Genomic DNA, 23,951 nt, shown 5'->3' on the forward strand with positions numbered 1-23,951 from the left:
TGCTGGCTAAAAACTAACGCAATATACACAGAGACTGAAAATGAGAAAACAGCATGGAAGAACCATAACGACCTGATGCCATCTAGAGCAGCGTAAATGTTTGCCTGCTTTCCCTTTGCTTTGCAGAGTTTCCCTAATAAGTACTTCCCGCTTGTACCATATAAGTAATGATTGCCTCTAGGTCAGTAGTCTCCAGCATTGATTGCATTCACTTACAATAAGTAAAACCATAGCAAGCCCATTCTCACATGTAGATTCTCCTTCCCAAACCTGATATGTGATCATTGCTCTCTACTTCCTAGAGGAGGGGTCAGCATGATCAGCTGTGCACGCCTTCATCTGGAGTAGAGGGAAGCTGCTCACCCAGCAGGAATTTCTACCGAGACAACTGTGTTTACACCAGTTTGTCGAAGAACACTGTGAATTATGGTGCACACCCTCAAACAGTTATTAACAGCACCCCTTCTCACTCAGTAATATCCCAGATTGGGTAGGAAGTTGTAGAGCCAGACTGTTGCCCACACACAGTTCACAATATGATAGCTCCAGAATTTAGAATACATGCTCCAAACTATCCTTCCAGCTTCATCACCTTGCACACACACTGAAAAGTGTGCACAAGCATAAAAATAAGTGTGCACAGGAGACCCAGATACTAAAATCCCACCAGAGGTTGCCTGAGGCAATCAGGACAGAAAACTGCTTCCAGGTGGATCCATTATTCTATGGATCATCAAATCACACACCTTTGAGATTTAAGATGTACTTAAAAATTCGATCAAACGATTAAAACGTGTTGTGAGTTATGTCCTTCAGTCCAAACAATTTCATGAAACAAAGATATAGCCAATCTTCATCTCAGACTACATATTTTAGCTACTGGTACAAACTATTCATCCAGTTACTTGACTTTAAAAATGCCTAAAAAACACTAAACAGCTCCATTGCATCTTTATCAGCAATGGTGCTTTAAATAAGTTTATATTTTTATATATGCATATTTATATGTGTGTGTATATTTAGTTGGAGATCAAACAAAAGCAGGAATTACAAATCCAAAATAAAAGAAGAAACTATAAAATTAAGGTTAAATTAAAGATTATTTCCCAGGCATATTAAAATCTTTTGTGATTGGTTGGTTATTTTGTTTCCAAGTAATAATTTCTCCTTACGAAGTTCTATCTAGCAAACATTTTTTTAGACTAATGTAATGAAAAATGGTTAACCTAAATCACTGGAAGAATGTGTGTGACTGTATGATATATGCCTACATAAAATATAAAGTAAAAGTTCTCTTACGCTACCCTATTCATTATTGGAAGCTTTAGTTTAGACTAATCTATAAACCGTTACAAATATTTTCTCTAAAATACTTAGCACAATAGCTAAATTGCACATCCAGCAAAACAGGATGGAGAAAAGTCAAATACTCACTTGCACATCTGTTCATATCTGGAGCTCGATGCCCATAGTACCCTGACGGGCAGGAATGCAGGCACTCTCCATACTGGCGCATCCCTTCTCTTCGAAGGAAGAAGAACAGTTTCTGTTGGCATCGGCTGCACCCATTGTCCTTTGAACAAGACAAACAACCCTTGCAAATGGGATTTGATACGTAACTAGCTGTAAGAGAGAAAGAAACAAAAATATTTAAGTATAAATGTCCCATCGTGAAAGAAAGATGTCTTGTGTTATAGACACAAGAGGTGAACCTGCTACTGTCAGCTTTCTAAGCCAAAATCATTTCTATTTTCTAAATACTCATTTTCCCACCTCCAGAGCATAGAACTCTCACCCTCAAAGAAACTTCTTTTTGAAACAGCTGAAGACTGTGAAAGAGATCCACACCTGGCCAAAACCTGGAGACTAAGTGACTGTGGAGTGAGAAAAAGTGGCCCATCTACAAAGCAAGCCCTATACTCAACGCTCAGGGAACATCATGAAATGGAGGAAAGAAATATTCTAAGAGACAAGAGGCCAAGGATACCTGCTGATAAATCATGTCCCCTACATATGACAGGGAAAATTCGTCAATGAACTCTCAACAATATGACTGACTGAATAAAGCCAGCATCATGACACCAGTTGACATACCAGGGCAGACAGAGGGAATTCCACATGGCCCCACCCCTAGATGAGGATCCAAGCTGTTAGTGGCCTCTGATCGAGCCAGATTCAGCTGTCTCCAGGGGGGAAATAGTCCCATATAAGATTGTCCAATTCCAAGAAGTCAGCCCTGGACATACATACATACATATACACAAATGTATGTATATATATATACACATATATATATACATACATACATGAACAAAGCTAAATGGATGTTGTGGTAATATATTTAATATATTAGTATATATACATGTGGGTGCATATATGTATGTGAATATACATTAATAATAATTAAAGAAAAGACTGTGAGCATGAGAAGATGGACACCAGACGTGTTAGAATATAGAAAGGGAGAGCAAGAGTTATTTAGATGCAGCAGTCATGAGAAATTCTCAAAAACAAAACTATTAAAAAAGAAGTCTCTGATTTACTCACATAGAAATATAAGCAAATATCCTCACCCTGGAGAAAGAAACACTTTTTTTTTTTTGATTTTTGAGACAGGGTTTCTCTGTAGTTTTTGGAGCCTGTCCTAGAACTAGCTCTTATTGACCAGGCTGGTTTCAAACTCAGAGAAGATCTGCCTGACTCTGTTTCCCAAAGGCTAGGATTAAACGCATACACCACCACTGCACAGCCCCTTATATTTTAAGAGTATAAGAAAAAAAACAATATTTTCATTTTTAGAACTTAAAAACCAATATTTGAATTGAATATTAACACAAGACCAGAAAAGAATTCAAAACTAAATCTCCTAAGGTTCTTCATTACCAATTAGAAATACCAATAAATTTAGCCTGGCAGTGGTGGTGCATGCTTTAATACCAATATCAGGAAGCAGAAGTAGTAGGTGGATTTCTGTGAGTTCAAGGCCAGCCTTGTCCACAAGAGCTAGTTCCAGGACAGACAGGCTCCAAAACTACAGAGGACCTTATCTCAAAAAACTAAAATAAAAGAAAAGAAAAAGAAAAGAAAGGATGACCAATACATTCGATCTTAAATTAAAATGCACTTGCTATAACTTTAAGGTATTTACCAAAACTCTATAAGGCACAGAATTGCTAAACCAACAAATAAACAAAATAGATGCATATCTTATTAGCAGGAAGAAAGAACCCAGATATCTAGGAATGAAACGGACATATTGTGGGATGCTCACATTATGAATGTAACTCAACAACAAAACACTTAGAGACTTGTAGAAAAGGCAGGCAGGAGGGAGACAGAAACAACTGGGGTGGGGGGACAATTAGAAGGTGTAATATACAAGTACAACACTGTCAAAAACATGTTAAATAAAAGTTATAATGAAGACAGGATTTTAGAACACAAAAATTGTCAAAACACAGCCACAACAGGAACAAAATTAATATTATATTATATTATTATATTAATATAATAAATAATAATATGTATGTTGATGAAGAATCAAGACACATAGGAAAGAAAGAATGTCCTGGAAATGCATAAAATTGCTGTACAGGGTAGAAATAAGAACACCTTGGGTTTCTGAAGGTGGAGAGCTGACCTAGAAGGAGTTCTATTTCCTGAGTTAGTTTCTATGTAACAAATATCACAATGTGGTTTAGGTGACAGGAACTCATTCCAAGTGGTGAAGATGAGGGCCCTGATGTTAAACACAGCAGCTTCTTCAGAATTCCTGGGACAAGCCTTTCTTCCTTCTCCCTGCTGCTGGTGGCCCAAGGCATTTCCTGGATGAGTAACTCCACCTCTGACTTGGTCTTCTCCTGACTGGCTCCTCCAACACCTTCATAACTTTTTTCTGTCTCCTATAAATACTCTTATGCATTTATAATCTCATAGGATAGGCTTTTTTTTTATATCCCTCACATCTGCCATGACCTTGTTTTCAACTGAGGTCACTTTCTAAAGCCCTAGGTAGACAAGAATTTAGCAGGGAATAGTAGCCCATTATAAGGTAATATTAATACTCTCCATCTTCAGGGACTTATTACATAGCTCTATATTTACAAAGTTAATATGACCATATAAGTGTAGCATATATTTTTGCATCCTTATAATTAATGTGTATGACTCACATGTAAACTGTAAGACAAGTTAGAAGGCTATACAATAACTTTATAATGCAATGACTTAGGGTTACATCTCCTTTAAGATTCTAGGAATTAGATCCTCACCTGTAAGTTATTTTCACTTTACTTTCCTGTCCATTTTTTTCCTTTTATTGAATTTATGATGTTTTTTAATAAAGAAGTTCCATATAGCTTCTCTAACATGCCCAGTTACATTTGGAAAAGGATTTTTTCTAATATAGTTCTTGGTGTCCTGAGCAAGTATGAGTTTTGGCAATCTTAGATCCAGTTGAACATTACTGTGTAATTAAGGAAAAAATCATGGGTAATAGAGTCCAGATAGCTGGGGGAACAGGAACAGAGATGGAATGTAGAAGCTGCAGTGGAGAAGAAAAACTGGCTGGGAAAAAAAGCCAGCTGTCTCATTTTGAGACTTGCCCAAGAATGGGATCCATCTAAAGCACAGCACCCTGTGGAATGGCATTTAAGAGTTCTTGTGTGCACAACTAGGAGACTAAGGCAAAACCAGGAGCTGCTGGCAGATGCTGCTGCATCCAGAGCCCAGAACAAGGTCCTCTACAACCAGTGGGAGGAGTGTGCTGCCTACCTTCTACTGTTGGAATTAATTACAGTTTGAAAAAGGTTATTCACATCTCAGAGCTGGCTTTGAAGTGAGCGGAGAATTTGAAAGGTCTGTACTCATGAAAGAATGTTTAAGGAGCTTGTCTATCCCACACTGATCACAACTCAAGAGAAGCCGGACTTGGAGTTCATAGGTCAAACCAAGAGCACATCATCATCACAAATCATACTCCATGGTTAAGAAGGAAAGAGGAAAGGGAATTGCAGAACCAAGGGAATCAACACAAATTAAAGGCTTTTGTTTTGTTTTGGATTTGTATTTTGGAAGACTACTTTCATCTTGACCACAAGGATTTCAGAGTCAACAAATTCTGCCCCTGCATTTGTTTTTTGAGAGGTATTCTTAAAACTGTTAAAAAAAAAAAAACAAACATTGCTTCAGTTACTTGAACTTTGACAGACTTAAACAATAAAAATGAATTAGGGAATCCTTACCATAGTCTGTATCTTGACTATCTTTATGACCTGACCCAGAAGGAATTCTCTTAAAGCCGAAGTGATAGGCCACACCCAAACATAAGTGCTCTGTTAACAGTTCCTCCAGTCCTGAACTTCTAACACAGCTCAGTAACAAAGGACAAGAACAAAAGTGTGTACTGCAAGTTGAAGCTTCCTGCCCCGATCCTCAAATAGATCTTTAGTTTAATTGCCCTTCATTCCATATCAGTTATATCCACAGACTTCTGTCTGTGCACTGGAAATCAACACTTAGGAACAGTTCAACCAGAATATGTCCACCCAGTCTATGTAGTAACTATCCTAACTTTGTATCCAAGCACGGGCAAAACAGATACTTGGACGTGACTATTTTATCAAGGTCATAAGTCAAATGGCTTTGCCTATTGCTGTGAGATTTAATTCAAGTGTGCAGGTGGATAAACAGTTCTTAATTCCCAGCTTTGATGACCATGTTTATTTGTTTTTTTTCTGTAAGCTTCAACTCCTCCAACCTCGAAGCCTGCTGAGATCCAGAGCCTCATACTTCCAACCAAAACATGTTTCCAAATCTAGACCCACCCAAGACTGGAAAGATAAAACTCATTGCATGAAACGTGGAGAAGACCGAAAAAGGCCATGGCGGTTCTGCATGAGGTCAAACACATACCCTTGCTATGTCTTAACCAAAGAGCAATACAACAATCCGAGTACTTTATCATGGGAAAAGGCAATATAGTTAGAACTTGTTCATAATTCTGTCTATCCAATTGTGTTCTTTGGAAATTGCAAACTAAGTCTGGCCTTTTTATTAATCTTGATCACTATTAAATATATCCAGTTATCCATATTTTCATTTCATATGTAGTTGTTGAGTAGCCATCTGTTTCCAAATATTCCTGACAGTTTTTTTTTTTTAAAGATCTCCGCTATTTCTGGAGTTAGTCCCTGGCCAACAAGACGAGGTCAAAATTCCTTCTAGGTAAAGGCATCCATTCTTGACAAAGGGACAGATGTCTACTCTGAAAATGAGGGAACTCAACAATGGGCTGTTGGCACTTTAACCACACTTCTTATTTGCTGATAAAATATTATCAGTTATGCAAACTTTTAAACTAAACAGTCAGTATGACTTTTATTAGCAAAGCTAATCATAAAATTGCTATTGTGCACACCCAGCCACAAGTCCAAGGTGTATTTTAAAAATAAATAAAATGTATGGCACTAACAATTTTCTGGAAATCCAATACAACTTAACTTGTACCCATGAGCTTGAAAACACGGCAGTGAAAACCCACAACACAAAGCAGCTCCATGAAGAACCCATAACCATGAGCCACGTAAGATTTGATTCAAATTCATAACTCCTATCTGGATACTTTGCTATTTTATATGAAACTAAATATTTACCAAAAAAAACACCATAAAACATGGAATGCAATTATGGATATAAAAATAAACTTTAATACTAGATGTTTACATCAGAATCACCTAAGCTTATGTTTTAAATAGTTTAAATTTAAATGTATTAAAATTTAGATAGACACTACTAGATGTCATCCAGTATAGTTTTAGAAGTTAAAATAAACATAAATTTAATACAGAAAAAATGGATAAACAAGGGAAAATCTTGTGCGAAACTTCCAAGGCTGTTAAACTTTTAAAGCACAGGTTCTCACCCTTACTCAGGCTGCAGCACTTTAGTACAGTTCTTCATGTTATGCTGACCCCCAAACATAACATCACTTTTGTTGCTACTTCATAACTGTAATTTTGCTACTGTTATGAATCATAATGTAAATAAGTATCTGATACAAAGGCTATCTGGCATGCAAACCCTGTGAAAGGGTCATTTAACCACGGGATCTCAACCCAACAGATTGAGAACCACTGATCTCGAGGTAAACAATATTTTCTCAGGATTTCTGTCCAGATTCTTCAACAGTATTTTTTAAAATAAGGCTTAGACCAGATGGGGTCCCTGTGCTGAGAGGGAAAGTGGACACAATCTACTATCTCTAACTGATAACCACTAACAAAGGAAAAGCTAATTTTCTTCAACAGAGTCTCCCTGGGGCATACAACCCACTCTTATGGCAGGCCCCATGGCCAGAAGGACATGGTCAACACAAAATGTACTTGGTGGTATTTTTGGAGGTGTTGTGCTTTGTTTGTTTTATTCATAATACTTTAAGCTTTTTAAATTTAATTTATTTTACTTTTAGCCTTAGAAGTCTTTTGCTTATATATTATGGTTTCCGATTTTTATGGGATTCCTATGTTTGCAAATGTGTGTGTTTATTCATCTATATATATATTTCTTGTGCTTTTCTTTGGCTCTTTTTTTGTTTTTTTGCTTGTTTGTTTTGTCCTATTCTTGTTTGTTTGTTTTTGTTTTTATCTTTATTTAATTATTTAGATGTCTGCTTGTTTTCTAATGAGGGAGAAAAATAAAGGGTATATATTTGGGAAGGTGGGGAGGTGGAGAAGATCTGGGAGGAGCTGAGGAAAGGGAAAAGTATAATCAGAATAAATTGTATAAAAATTCATTTTCAATAGGATATATAAAGGAAAACTAAACAAAAAGAATTAAAATAACATTTACAAAGCTGTGGCTTCACACACAAGTACTAGAAATCAGTGTCCACTGATTAGCTAGAAACGCTATTATTTGATATTATTTGATATTGTAGCCACCTAAAATATGTCAGTTATTAATTAAAGCTTGGGTTATGCTCATCTCTAGAAGTATCCAGTCAGAAAATAGTGTTTCTACAATAAACAGCCCCTCAAAATATGGAATTTTTTACAGAAATGAATGTTTTCTTTTTTATTTTGTTTGTTTGTTTTAATTTTAGCTTTTTGAGATCAGCTCACTCTATAGCCCAGGCTAGACACCTGACTCCACCCCACTAAGTGCTAAGAACAGGTATGTGCTCTACACCCTCTTCAGAAATCAATATTCTTAACTATAGCAGAGCTAAAGGTCTTAAATTATATCGTTTTTCTTCTAACAAAATATAGAAAAATTCAACACTAGAAGAAGGTAGATTTTAAATTATGAAGGGGTTGAAGAGTTACAAATCTATTTAAGCACATGAAGTGCTAATATCTTCCAAAACATAAATCACTCCAATTATAAACCCCTAATCACCCTCCAGCAGCAGCACTGTTCCAGCCATAAGCGTTATAAATTGTCACCGCAGGGGAGCATGGACAACCATGATTCACTACATCACAGGATGGCTCATCGCGTAAGATTTTTTTTTTTAAATACAGTTTAGGGAAACAGAAGGTCTTCAGAGGCATGCTTTACTACAAGTCAGCTTAAGATGTCCCCAAGAAGTTCCAAACACTCAGTAAGTGCAAATCTAGGAAAGACAACAGGAAAAATTGAGATTCCATCTTACATGGCTCTGTTTAAGTGCGGAACAGGCCTGTCCAGAACGTGATAGACTCATTTTTTTTTCTTCTAACTTACAAGAAACATACTTTATTAACATTCAGGACAAGCTGCAAGACTAGAAGAGATGGGAAGACTATGCCAACAGTTGTCAGAACAAAGGTAACTTTGGTACAATCCATTGCATCTCAAGGAAAAGCAACATTCCTTCAATGTATTTCCCAAAAACCAGAAGCAAAGGAAAGAAGCCCGCATTGTGTCGGGAGCGCCAGAAATGCAAACAAGCATCCAGAAACCATGTGGTCTGCAACACAAAAACACTTTTAAGTACTGTATCTGTACCAATCAGGTTCAGATCCTCAAGAAGGGGCAATTTAGAGAAGCTAAACTCAGTGCTTTGGTGTGACAGATTTATGTACTGATCAACTAAACACCATTTAGTCACACTGCAGCTTCCCCAGAATAAGGAGCACAATTCCTATGTACATATTCAACTGAAGTAAATTGTGTTTAGAAATCCAAGTGTCCATAAACAGAAGAATGGGTTAATAAAACATGGTATAAGTACAGAATAAAGAAAAATAAAATTGTGCCATTTGTTTTTAAATGTATGCAGCTGGAGGTCATATTAAGCAAAATAGACTAGATGCAAAAAAAATGAATATGAATATTAATATTTTCTTTCATTTGTGTGTCCTGGGATTCTTCTGTAGATATGGAGAGGCATTGTGTGTGCATGCACATACTCATTCACAATGGCTAGCTTTAATTGTCAACTCGACACAACCTAGAATCATCTGGAAAGACATATTCAATGGGGCATTGTCTGCACTGGGTGGCACTGTGGCCAAGTCCACTTACGATTGCTTTTTTTTTTTTTTTTTTTTTTTTTGAGACGGGGTTTTTCTGTAGTTTTGGAGCCTGTCCTGGAACTAGTTCTTGTAGACCAGTCTGGCCTCGAACTCACAAAGATATGCCTGCCTCTGCCTCCCAAATGCTGGTATTAAAGGCTTTCACCACCACCACCCAGCAAGGACTGCCCTATTTAAGTGAACTGAATCAAGACCCAATTCACCGTGGGCAGCACCATTCCCTAGAGAGGCGAAGCTGAGCTCTAAAGAGGTGAAAAACTTAAGCTGAACACATCAAGCAAGCAGGTGAATATGGATTCATTATTTTCTGCTCTTGGCTGTCGATGTGATGTGACCAACTAGCTGAATTTTCCACCCTAACTTCCCCGCAATAATAGAATCGTAAACTGAAATAAATCCTTTTCACTTTTCTCTCCTAAAGTGCTTTCTGTTGGGATATTTTATCGTAGCAATAGAAATTAAATTGGGAGGGAATGGAAGGAAGGGCCTATGACAGGAATGCATGATATACTTGAAGGAAATGTCTGTATGAAACCCAACACTGTATACAATGAATACAAGCTAATTAAAAAAAAAAAAACAAGTAAAAAAATACTTCAGAAAAAAATTTCTAAAAGTTGATTATCAAAATTCAAGTTAAATGACATCAGAGAGGGACCCACAGAGTACAATAAAACCTCTCAATTCAATATTTACAGTACCCATTAATGTTTAAGCACTTTCTGTAACCAATGCTTAATTTAGGAGTCCAAGCCTAAATTATTCTTCTTTGCCACCTGATTCTAACACAACAGAAAATGTGCCATGAAGGATGAGAACACACTTACCCCAAACTACACTATTAAGACATGCAGACAGGCACACACACACACACACACACACACACACACACACGGAAAGAAAAAAGAAAAACCACCAACAGTGTAGACTCTTCAGGTGTGGATACCCTTAGTATTAACTATTGATTAAATAAAGAAACTGAGTTGGTACTGCTGGCCTTTTCAAAGAAAAAGTGTGGAAACTGGTTCTTTTCAAAACAAAGGAAGAATCCTATCATATGCTCTATAAAATAAGCCACCTGCTAGAATCCACAAGAAAAAAAATAGTTTATTTCATGAAACTGTTCTAATGCCAAAGGAAAATCGTAAAGTTAGAATGCGTGTGACCCTCTAAGCCATGGTTAGAAACTGCTGTGCTGTGCGAATTACTCATGCTTAAACTTGGCTGATGCTTTAGCAACAAACTTAACAAGACCCATGACAAAATAGAGACACAATGTTGTGCTCATGGGAACCCCAACACGAGTAGATCTAAATATATACATTGATGAATATTGTGAAACCACCACTTTCATATGGTCCCATGTTTATACAAGGAAATAATCCAATTATGTAAATAGACAAAAGTACTCACAAACCAAAAGTTGTGTTCCATAAAATATTTAAATGCTTCTTACACCAACACTATGTGAAAGCAGTTTTTGCAGTCTCCATAAGTACTGCAACATATGTGTCAATGTCTGGCCCATAATAATTGCCATATAATAGGCAAAAGTTTCCCTTTTTCCTTGGCCAGAATTAAATTTAATTTAAAAGGGAGGAAAAGGGGGGTATCACGGAGTCTATTCAACAACTCTATACACGCCACCTACTTTCTAGAAAACACAGTACTTGTTAATTCCTGCCCACACCTTCTTAACTTTTAGATCAATAAATGGAAAACAAACTAAATGGCTATCTGATGTCAAACATAAAACCCACAAAAAGAAACGAACTCTAGACGCCCTGTGATATAGAGGTGGGAAACTTCCACTGGGTTTTTTAAGTAAGAATGAACACAGCCTTGTTAGCTCTGTTGTAAAGTTTTGAGCTTTAACGAAAACCACTAACAACATTTACATTTGGCAAAGATTATTCTGCAGGAGTTGTGGCTTTCACTTTCAATACTCTCGTGTTTTCCTGTGCATCTCCAGCATGCGGTCATTGCTGGCAATAATCACCTGCGAAGGCAAGCACCAGGTGGACTCGCTACTAAATCTCCAGACGTAAAAAGATTTCGTTTCCAATTTTTTTTTCAACAACTGGCCTACATTTGCTCTTTATGAAAGCATTTTAATGAAAGCATTAATGAAATAAAAGCATTTGCTTGGTAGATATGCTTACTTCACAGTAATTCATACCGGGAACCCAAAATGAAATCTAACTATTCTAAGATGATTCTGTAAATTCAGACCAAGGAAAAGAAGAAAGGCAACACAAAGGGCAAAAGTAAAGAATTGTCACTGGAGAATATGGTACATGACAGACAGGCCACATGGTCTTGCACTTTTGAAGACAATACTTATCATTCTGAATCTCTATGCACAGGAGTGAATAAACAAAGACTAAGGAACTTTCCTAAGGTCATAGAGCTCGAATCTAGCCCTCACCTTTTACTTCAAAAGCCATGGGTTCTGTTTCCCCACTAAGTAAAACATATACAGCATTTAGAAAGAAAATGCATTAAGCATCGTGAAAATCATTACAACAACTCCCAGCAACACTTCCAAATAAAACTGCTGGTACATCAAAGAGCATGATGAGGGAAACTGAGTTACAGGTTTCTTCTGGCAGAAGTTAAAGAGAAACCTCCAAAACTATAAATGGAAAAGTCTTTAACTGTTTGGTTAGATAGCAAAAAGGCCAGAACATTTTAAGCAGGGAGCTCCACTTGACAAGTTCAAAGAAAACAAAAATCACCCTCAAACCATGCAATTTCCTGAAAATGGGCCATTCTCTTCACTGTCTTTGAAGACAGAGCCCATCCTGGCTACGGGGCCTTTGAAGTCACACAGAAAGCATACCTATGTAATTAGAAAGCATCAGAACCCATTCAAATGGCCCAAACTGGACTCGAGGATGCACCAATGAGGGAGTGTGGACAGAACAGATAACTTGCTCTGTGACCTGACTTGCCTCTACTCTCTCCAAGCTTGGAATCCAAAAGTAACCCAAATATACATTAATAGAAAACTGCCAATAGTATTTGATTACTCTCAAAAAGTATTCCTATACATAATCTACATAGACACAGATAATAATACAAATATACAAGGCAACACAAATGTACAGAAACACATATACAACCCCCTAGCCAAACTAATCAAATGGCAGAGAGAGAACACACAAATTAATAAGATCAGAAATGAAAAGGGGGACATAACCACAGACAAAGGAAATTCAGAAAATCATTAGATCTTACTACAAAAGCCAATATGCCAAAAAATTGGAAAATGTGAAAGAAATGGACACTTTTTTAGATAAGTACCATATACCAAAATTAAATCAAGACCGGGTGAACAGTTTAAATAGACCTGTAAGTCGCAAGGAATTAGAAGCTGTCATCACAAACCTCCCTACCAAAAAAGCCCTGGACCAGATGGTTTCAATGCAGAATTCTACCAGAACTTCCAAGAAGAGCTAATACCTATACTCCTTAATGTGTTTCACAAAATAGAAACAGAAGAGTCATTGTCAAACTCCTTTTATGAAGCTACAGTCACCCTGATACCGAAACCACACAAAGACTTAACCAAGAAAGAGAATTACAGACCAATCTCACTCATGAACATCAATGCAAAAATTCTCAATAAAATACTGGCAAACCGAATCCAAGAACACATCCAAAAAATTATACATTATGATCAAGAAGGCTTCATCCCAGAGAGGCAGGGCTGGTTCAACATATGAAAATCTATCAATGTAATCCATCATATAAATAAACTGAAAGAAAAAAAAACATATGATCATTTCATTAGATGCTGAAAAAGCATTTGACAAAATTCAACACCCTTTTACATGTTGGAGAGATTAGGAATACAGGGTCATACCTAAATATAATAAAAGCAGTATACAGCAAGCCAACAGCTAACATTAAATTAAATGGAGAGAAACTCAACGCCATCCCACTAAAATCAGGAACAAGACAAGGCTGTCCACTCTCCCCATACCTCTTCAATATAGTGATTGAAGTTCTAGCAAGAGCAATAAGACACCATAAAGAGATCAGGGTTTGACCAGCTTAGCTACCACCCAAGCCCACAGCCTGAGCTCGGGTTGGCCCTCCTTAACATCTCCCCCACCTAGGATCTGCTGGAGTTCAGAAAGGGTCTGGTCTTGTGGAAAAATAACCACAGGAACTTCATGACTCGGGGTAGACACGGGATATCATGGAGGAGTTTCAGTGAGGATCCAGGGATGAGGGTGTGTGTACCAGAAACCAGAGACCTTGAACCAGACCAGTGACTCATAGCAATGAACATTTGCTAGTAAAGCTGATTGGACAAAAGGGTGTGCTAAGTGACTCATGGTTCCTTGTGCTCCCAGGGCGAAAGAAGAAGTATTGGAGAGGCAGGAAAGATAAAGAAGTGAAGAGCTCTTTTGGGTTTTGTTTTGTTCTTGATTTTGTTTGCTTGCTTGCTTTGTTTTGTTTTTAATTTTATTTTGGGGGGGTGCTGCAGGGTCGAGGGAAAGATATAGGGGGCTGGCTGGGAGGTGAGCAGAATTGGGGTGCATGATGTGAAATTCCTAAAGAATCAATAAAGAAATTCTATTTTTAAAAGTATAACCTCAAGAGTCTATGAACTATAGTTGTAAAGCTTGAGAAGGCAAGTTTGCATTTACAGCAAAAGTTTCAAAGTTAGAGTAGAAATTATAATATTTACAAAATAAGAAACAACATAAGAGAAGAAAGTAACAATATTCTAGAGAATGGAGTTCTCTGATAAACTCAAACATCTGAATCAACAGATTCAAAAGGAGAGAGAAAATTAACAGAATAATCCTAAAAAAAAATGCAGGCCAAGGGAAAGTTCCCCAAAGCTTATGAGAAATTTTATGGTAAATTTATCAAAAATAAAAACTTAAACTCACCCATTAGGATGTAAGGGGCTACTGGAAAAAGAAGAAATATTGTAGTTTATCAATTTCCTAAAAATAAAAAACTTCAAAGTGCAATGGAAATGGAAAATCAGATACCTGACTACAGTAAGGATATATAGAGTCTTACACAGCTACAATACTATTGTTTGACTTTAGGCAGGTAACATAGATAAAATGCTAATGTCCTGTCTGTTTTCACATATCCTATTACCTATGAACTGTTGAATGCCCCACCTATTCAGAAACTATAGGGCATGCATTGCTTCGACTTGTTTATTTTTTTTTAATTTAAAATAATTCTTCCCCTCTTCATTGCCTTGCTTTGACATTTTTACAGTCTAGGTCAATGGTCTTATGGAATGCCTTAAAAGCTGGTACTGATAGAGACTATAGAGGTCACTACTTTGTAGTCAGTAACCAAAATAGCTTACTGTTGTAATGTGATGGATGGAAATATGTCTGTGTGTGTATGTGTGTGTGTGTATCTGCACGTCTGTGTCTGTTGTGTGTATGTGTGTCTGACTGCATGCGAATGAATAAAGTTATCTAAGAGATTATCTAATAATTCCAATGATGCAAGCTGCCTCCACAATGCAGTGATTTGACCAAAACAACCTTAACTAAGTAATCAAACTTAGCATCACCAAAACATGGGACAGACAGTATTGTACAGCACAGCCAGCCCCCAATATGATGTGACTAGTTGTCCACATCTGCACAGAAGACGGGGCAACAGACACTCACAAATATTTTGTCACCAATGTCTCCAACTACACTGTGGAGATGCAGGATTTGGAATTGCGGAAACCTTTTCCTTACTCTTAATTCTCTTTCATTCTCATTCACGCTGCCCTGCCAACAACAGAGTCCCCAATGGAGTGTACCAAATGGGGAAAGAAAAGGGCACTAAATACAGACTAAAAGGAGTTTGCTTTCTTTTGTTCAGTACAAGACAAAATCTTTGTACTGATCCACACAGGCAGTGTGTCTGCACACACACACGCATGTGTGCACCCATGGCATAGAAATAAGTGGAATTTGCTGCTTTCTGGGGAAATCCGTGCATTAACATGTAATTGTCGAGCTGCCACAAAGCCTCATTTTTGTTTTACTTACAACATACAGAAATAGGCTTGAATAGAAATTCTCAGTTTCTTACTTATATTCAAATGGCATACCCACATTCCTGCTTAAGTTATCAGTCAGAGCGGAGTAGCAGTAACTTTGTATATAAAGTCATCTATTTTGAACAGAATCCATCTCTCTCTGTTATGCTTGTGTCCAGCCTCCCTCACAAAACTAAACAGCTGTCTGGGCTCTGAGGAGCACCCTCCGTATGTGGACAAGACACCACAGTTCATGCTGTAATCAATAACCTTTCACCGACATTCAACTCAGTCACTCACAAGGAGGTTTGAGTCATCTTAGAAACCGCTGCAAATGTCCTCAGTGTGAGTTGTTAATCCACAACATACTGCTTTTTAACTGGAACTTTGTAGAACTGGCATGAAAAGAACAGATGTTATCGTACAAATAATATCGATAAAAAGCAAATTAGATTCACATATGAAACTATTATAAACACATGTAAATATTTCTTAATTCCATAGCAATGTCAAACAAATGACTATGTACAACGTTTGCAACTTTTTAAATTCTATTTTCATAAAGAAAATGTTACTTGATACACTATGTGACAAAGTCATAAATATGAAAGAAAGGTAAATCCGCAGAAAGAAAAGCAACAAACTACAAATATTCCATCAACAAATAACAATTTTTATATATAAAGAATATTTGAAAGCCTTCTACCAAAAAGACCTTCTAGAAAAGTTTAAAAACCATATAAATAAGCTGTTGAAAAGGTACACTGCTGTAGGAACTCCTTCAGCCAATAGCCTTTAAGACACGAACCCACTTGGGTGTGGTCTCTTGTACTATAAATGCAGATGTAAAGTTTGAGCAGTCTCTCTCGGCTGCTGGATTCAGTTCTATTCCCCACTTGCGCAGAGGACTGCTGATCAGTGAGTCTACCCCTAAATAAAGAACCCTGTATTATACTCCATTCTGAGCTAGCGTGGGACTACTTTATCGCATTCATCTACAGTACACGTGGAGATTTATTGAACCTGATGAGTCCCAAAAGATGAATCCAAATAGAGACCTATCTGTGTCCTACATTGAGGACACTGTTTTGTTTTTTTAAGTAAACATTTACTCTCTCTGTCTCCGTTATTCACTTTTAACCGTGGGTGGGAGTGGAGAGTGAAAAAGGGAATATGGGGAGAAATAACTAATACTATAGGTCTTATAAACAAGTCATATCAAAACCTACCTCTTAGAAGCTTCCTAAAATAGATGCATATATATATATGTAAAACATTACTTTTAATGTAATTACCCTACAATGATCAGACAATTCCCAAAAACCTGCCTGGTGAGTTAGGCCTACTGGTGCAATAGTGGTAAAAATGGTATGGGAGTAACCACCCACTTTATTATTGAATGTAAGGCCCACTTCACAAGATGGGTCTGCATTGTTAATGGGGCCAAGAGCCTGTGGATAGATAGGTGATAAGCATTGGGAGAGTACTTAATACTATTATTCTGCTAAAGAAATATAGAATAAAAAAATAATTGCTAATGACTTCTTGCTATACCCTCAGATCAGTTTATCTCTCAACCCTCATCAGAGAAGTATCTGCTCACAGGAGGTATCAACTGACAGACAATCAACTGGCCATGTGAAGAGATTCAAGAGACTGGGGAGGGCTAAGTGACTTTATGGGACAGTCATCATATGCCTCCCCATAAAGTTCTGGATCTTCATGAGAAAGGCATTGGAAAAAAAATTGTAAGAGCCAGAGGCGGTGAATTATCTTTAAGACAACACTGTTTTCCAAACACAATGAGAAAACAGCATACACAAATGCATAGCACTTGCAACAAGATGCACAAAGCCTGCACAAGATCAAGCCAGACAAAAATCCCAGCATCGGGGAGCAGGTGGGTGTTGATGGGCATAAAATCCATACAACAAGCTGAGGAGCTACTGGCTGATGGTTTCTGGGAAAGGAAGAGTCAGTTGTCTTTAATTGTCGTACAATTGCATGCTGACCACAGAGAAGGCCCTACTGCCAAGAGTAGTTCAAAACAAAACAAAACTCAAGTTGGGAGCACAGTGAGAGTGGAGAGTAAAACGGGAAGTAGTGGGGGTGAATATGCTTACAAGAAGACTATATGACATTCTCAAAGAATAAAAATATTTTAAAATATAAAAGTGTATTTAAGAAAAGGGCATTTCAAATATCTATCCTGGTAATATAAACTGGCATAAATCTTCTCTAATATAACTTGGCAATATTGAACTTTCTGCCTAACCCTAATCACTTCTAAGAATCCAGGTGGAAAAAATTAATTGGGTAAATACACAAATAAAGTCAGCTTAGATTATGGAACTCTCTTAAATAGTCAGGGTAGTAACAATATAACATGCATCAATAACTATCATATATCTAATAACTATTGATATTGACTATAAATATCCATGGATTGAGTATACACAAAAGTGTTAACATGTGTGCAGAAGGCTCTTTATGTTACAGATTCAGAGAACAAATTATAAAGTAGTATAGCATTCCTATTTCTCTTTATTTAAAAAAGTACATACATCATGGGTGATATGATACTTTGGGGTATTAACTGAGAGGGTATTTTTTTTCTTTTACTCCATTTTTGGCCCTTAGTCATCTACACTCAAATACACAAGTAGAATTCACTGGCTCGGGGAAGACTGCTCAAAGAAAGTAATACAGAGGCTCAAATTTTGAGTTCCCAAACAGAATTTTAAAATCTTGGAAGAGGCATAACTCTGTTCTGTCCTTTAATTTTACTGAATTGTAAGACACTTGGCTTTGAATATGTAAACCAGAAACTCAAGATTCAGAACAATAAATGTGCTCATAGGTAAACAGAGAATGCTATCTATCCGAAAAAATTACCTACTTTGGAAAAATAAGGATGTTGGGGAAAAGAGTTGGGAAGACAGATTTAATAGGTCCTTCTGAGGGGGCACAGGTTCTCACCTTATGGAAATGATACAAAAGTAACCCATCTACTGATGATAAGTTTGAGAACCAGAAATCAAGGCACATAGTACTAACACCCACCAGGAGTGTTCCTTCTCCTAAGACTGAAACAGACAACTGGGGAAAGGACAGAGGGGGACCCCAGGGCAGAGCGGACTTGAGGTGGCTTCCTTAGCCTGAAGCAGTATAGAACATCCAAAATGTGTCTTTGATGAACTGAGAGGGCAAAGGCAAGAGACAACCACTGGGCCAGGACAAAAGTGCAGAGTCAGCACAGGAAACTGAGTCCCCAGTGACATGTTTCATGCCGTGCAATAACACGCACTAGGTAAGAAAGAAGACAGATGATGAGCAAAAACAACCCTCGGCAGGAAAGGGTAGCATCCCAGGACACTGGCCCTCTATGGCCTTCCCTCCCCAAACATGATGAAATGCCTGGTGTAAAATTGGGAGGGGAGGGAAGGGGAAGAGCAAGGCACACCCAGGAATGAAATAAGAACATATTTAGCTGACACAATTTACTAGAATTAATTTTCCACTAAGAATGAGGCCTTCGGGATGGAAACCAAATTTAAGTATAGAATAACAACAACAACAACAATAATAATAAAGCAACAGCACCACTGAGCAATGGCATTTCATAGAAAAGTTCTGCCTTTTACATACATGTGTGGAAATACTTTGTAATAGTGTCAAACATGTTACTGCAAGGCCATGAAACAAACTGTTTGTTGTTGTTGCTTTTATGGTAACATTATGGTTAACAAAACCAGTTATCTTGTTCAAAAAAAAAGTTATTGTTCTGCCAAAATATTTTAAAGAAGTTCATGAATAATTATATTTCAAGAATAATTTTAATAACAAAATACACAGATCATTTCTCTCCATTTCTAAATCCCAGATTTAAGATGTCCAGCATTTCAAATACAGAACTAATTGAAAACAAAACGGGAAAAAGAAGACTCACATGGACCTATGATTTCCCTGAAAGAACAAAGCAGGGCACATGCAGTTGGATCCACGTGGAGTGACTGCACATGGCAGGGAAATATTGTGAAGGAAGTGGCACTGTCTCTTTAAAGACATAAAATCCTAATTTTCTTAAAATATACACAGCAACCCAAAGACCTTAATAACCTTAATTATAATTCTCTGCAAGTAGAACCTTCATAAGCCTTAAATCCCTTTGCTCATTTTTACTGCCAGCAATTAGACAAAGTACACAGAGCTGGACCCTGTGTGTTTGAGTTTAACAGTATCAAGAAACATTTGTGACATTTAGGGGCCTTCATTTCCTCGGTTTTTTTTTCAATGCAATGAAAATACTTACAGAGGGAAAGAGATGGGCAAGGGAGAGAGGGTGAGAAAGAATGAGACTTAGAATAAGTAGAAATGAACTTAAAACTAATTCAATACCCAAATAAACAATATTTAGATCTTGTTCATATAGTTTGTTTCAATATTCCTCCAGCCTTCAGGCAACATGTTAAGTAGGAAATCTGAAGTCAAGACTGAGTGTATAAACTGTGGTGCTAAATTAGCAAGGGTACTTTAAGGCCCAGCTACCCAAAGTGTGGTTCTTGGCCCTGTAGCATCAGCCAAAAGCTCCATCTTGGACCTTATCTTCTTCCATCCATTGAAGAGGATTCCTAACTGGATTCCAATATGCTGCTTTAACATACATACTAAAGTTTAAATTTATTCCCCACCTATATTCCAAAAAAAGAACAGGCAAAACAATCCATGGTGCTTGAGAAGCCTAAAATTACCTTTGTGATTCTCTATACATAAAACATGTGTGTGAATGATATTATATATAATAAAAACAAGTCATAATAATGGAAGAGATTTTCTACATCATAATCTGAAAACAGAAACTGAATATTGAGTTATGTGTAAGAGAAAGTCAATGTTCTGTTCCTGGAGATAATTAGTAGATCCTACTCAACCTCCAGCACGAGAAACACCCTAATGACTTAATTATTATTCTAGTCAAGTATGGTCTGTGTAATAAATAAATCTTCCTCTCAAAAAGTAGAGAAATGAGCTTTGAGGGTATCCTAACTTAAGGAGAACTAGGAAATAGAAAAGTTATGCTTCTCCGTTTTTTTTTTTTTAATTCATCAAAACTTACAACTCTCATTTTGGGATTTACTCGAAATGTCTATATCTGGCCCAGATCTGAGCCTGATGGTCCATCTGCATTGGATCAGCCTTCACAAGCTTTTCTACACTGGGTTCTGATGATGTCTTGGAGGCACATGCTGTGGGGTAACAGGGCTGCTCTTTGCTGTCAACCTCAAAGGTTAAGAGAAGGCCCCTTGTAACACCCCACTGTGAGTCTTTGCAGGGTTAAATCATTGACGCTATTTGCATTTTCACACCTGCTTCCTCTTGAGTAACCAGTTCTGTGAGTTTATGACCTACTGGAGAAGGGGATTGCTCTTTTAACCTAAGGCTATGTCTTGGAATATGGCACCATGCACATCACCTACAGCACCAAACTGTCAAGAAGAAATGATCACATCTCCCCTAGCACCCCAGTCTCTACTCTTGCACCTCTTTTTACATGGGCAAATGCCTCCTATCCTGACCATTTTTAAATCTTTCTCTGTCTTCCTGACTTCTGTTATTATCCTTCTGGGACATTATCAGTCCACTATATATATTTTATTTGTTCAAGGTAATAGGATATTCTGTATTAAATTTTAAAAATCATTTTCAGAGTTCAGGGCCTCATAATCCCGAGAGTCAGTAATCTGACATCAATACCTGTAACTTCAACATACTGGAAACCTAACTAATCTTGCAGTTGGCTTTGCCGCTTTCTGTTTCACTGATTTAGGTTTACTTTCACACATATTCCTGTTCACCATTGGTAACACGAAAGTGTCTGGCTCTGCACACTTGAGGAAGGTCCAACAATTTCCCCCACTGGGCTAGACGTCTTCTTAGCAGAGTTTATTGGTACCTGTAGCGAATAAAGCAACCTGTATAAACGCTAACTTAAGACTAATTGATCCTTTTAAATATCCCCAAATTCCTCCATATTTCCTCTGCATAAAGTTATACAACCTATCAATCCTGACACAATTTGTGAGGCAGAATTGAAGCAGCATAATGCAGCCTGCAAATCCATAGGGGCAATTTTATTTTAAATATAAAATTCAATCACTTTTGTGATATAAATTAATTGGTTTAATTGGACACATGTTTATAACATCTAGGAATGAGTAGGCTTATTATGACACAAATCTATATAACTATTCTCCATAGCAATTCTTTTTTTGTTTTTTTTTAATTTATTTTTATTTATTTATTAAAGATTTCTGTCTCTTCCCCACCGCCGCCTCCCCTTTCCCTTCCCCTCCCCCAATCAAATCCCCCTCCCTCATCAGCCCAAAGAGCAATCAGGGTTCTCTGCCCTGTGGGAAGTCCAAGGACCACCCACCTCCATCCAGGTTCCATAGCAATTCTTATAGCATTTTACCAGTGTTATTTTACATAACTATTTCAAGAACGTCATGTATGCTGACCATATTCATCCTTTCCCATCCTCTCCATTGAGTCTCACCTCATCTTTCTCCATTCTTCTTTTCCTACCCTTCTTTTTGCTATCATGTCTCTCGAGTGTGTGTGTGTGTGTGTGTGTGTGCGTGCGCATGTGTGTGAGTGCACGTGCACACACGCACGCACTCACGCACTTACAAAGCTGGAAAGAATTCTAGAAGCTATAAATGAGATGAAAAGATGCGATATTTATTATATTTACTAGATTAGTCTATTCTTTATTAAAAATTCTCAGCATGTGTTCTATACATATAAAAATGACAATATTCTTGATAAATATGACAAGGACTATTTTGACAATTGTTGCTAATATTTGACTCCATGTGGTATTGTCTTAAGAAGCTGAACCATGGCAAAGATTTTTCTCCCTAAACAAACATTCATCAAACTCCTCTGAGTCCTCCTCTTCCATAGTCCTCAAGCGTGGTCCCTTGCTAGGCAGGGTTAATGCTTAAACTGACAAAGAGATGAGAGAGAATATTCTCTCTGGATGTCTGATGGAATTGCCCATTCCCTCTCTGGACATCTGATTGCCTTGACAAAGTCAGCAAGACTGTTCAGTCTGTTTAGAATCTCCCCTTCTCATGTCTCCTCTGGGCAATTGTCTATAGGCTGCCATCCCTGCCTGCCAACCCTGACACTCATTGGTAAAATATCCCTGCTTTTACTTCTTATACCCAGAAGTTAGCCCACCTACCCCAAGGACTCCGTTCCCACTGTAAAAATTGAGAGGAAGGGAATCTGCTTTTGAAACTACACTATCCAGGCTTAATACTCTCTAAAGAAAAACAAGATGCCAATTATAAGCAACTCTGATAATTTCTGAAGATAAAAGCAAGAACTTGATTGCAGAGGAAGAATTATACATTTCAAGAGAAGAACCAACTCTAAACGTATACACTATATTTAAACTCTTACAAAAGTGCTATTGTAAGTGCTAAAGAGCAAAGTGGGAAAGGTTGGGATTTAGTTCTTTGATAAAGCACTTGCCTACAAACACAAGGCTCTAGGTACCATTACCAGCACTGAGCAAAAAGAGGGGGAATATAAGGTAGGAGGCCTCATCCTGAAGGCCATCCTTAGAGAGAGGAGATCCAGTAAATAGCAACATCACCCAAACTAGTCAACTATGACATAGAATAAAGGTGCTCTGTAATGTGTATGGTCTTAACACATATCTTTTCTCAATGAGCTACTGCTGGGTACACCCCATGGGAGTAAAGCTAAGAGTATCTAGAGAACAGGATATCCACCACAAGAAGTTGGAGGGAATCTTCAACATGCTACTTCAGAGAAATCCCAAGATGACTATGAAGTAAGATTTAAGGAAGTACAGCCGATTGCAGATCAAAGCCTTCGAATAAGAATTCTTTTCCTCAAAAGGATAAAATGGTTAGAACAGATTCAGACAAACTGAATAGTTTTCAGTTTCATTGGGGATACAGTTAGAGAGAAAATACCATTCCAGAGAAAATGAGTCATAAAATTAAAAATGTAAGAAATACACTCAAGGGGATGGGATGGGACATAGCTCAGTTGGTACAGTGTTTGCCTAAAAGGCAAAAAGCCCTGGAGTTCATCCCAGCAGCACATAATTGAACACAGTGATGTGGGCCTCTGATCTCAGCATTCAGGATAACCAGAAGCTCAAGGTCACCTTCAGCTACATAGTTAGTTCAAGACCGTGTTGTGATACAGAGACTCTGGAATGGAAGAGACAGATGAATGGATGGAGAGAGGAAGACATAGATCAATTCATTGTAAGGTAAGCCATTGGGAAAGAGTGGGTCTCATTACCTAGAAAATTAATTCAAGTGCTTTTCACGCTTTTTTAAATAAAAAATTGGACTGACAGG

The 23,951-nt window shown here is 37.5% G+C and overlaps 1 protein-coding gene across 2 annotated transcripts in view; it reads right to left on the reverse strand.

Moving 5' to 3' along the window:
• Rspo2 (R-spondin 2) overlaps positions 1–23,951 on the reverse strand; it is a 126,818-nt gene that overhangs the window by 59,830 nt on the left and 43,037 nt on the right. For both annotated transcript variants that reach the window (XM_050162327.1, XM_050162320.1), the window contains exon 3: positions 1,435–1,623. In XM_050162327.1, the coding sequence (XP_050018284.1) occupies positions 1,435–1,623 (189 nt within the window). The remainder of the gene's footprint in view (positions 1–1,434; positions 1,624–23,951) is intronic.

Source organism: Alexandromys fortis, unplaced genomic scaffold (assembly GCF_014885135.2).
Source record: "Alexandromys fortis isolate MF-2015 unplaced genomic scaffold, M_Fortis_MF-2015_v1.1 scaffold_17, whole genome shotgun sequence".
NCBI classification, from domain to species: Eukaryota; Metazoa; Chordata; class Mammalia; order Rodentia; family Cricetidae; genus Alexandromys; species Alexandromys fortis.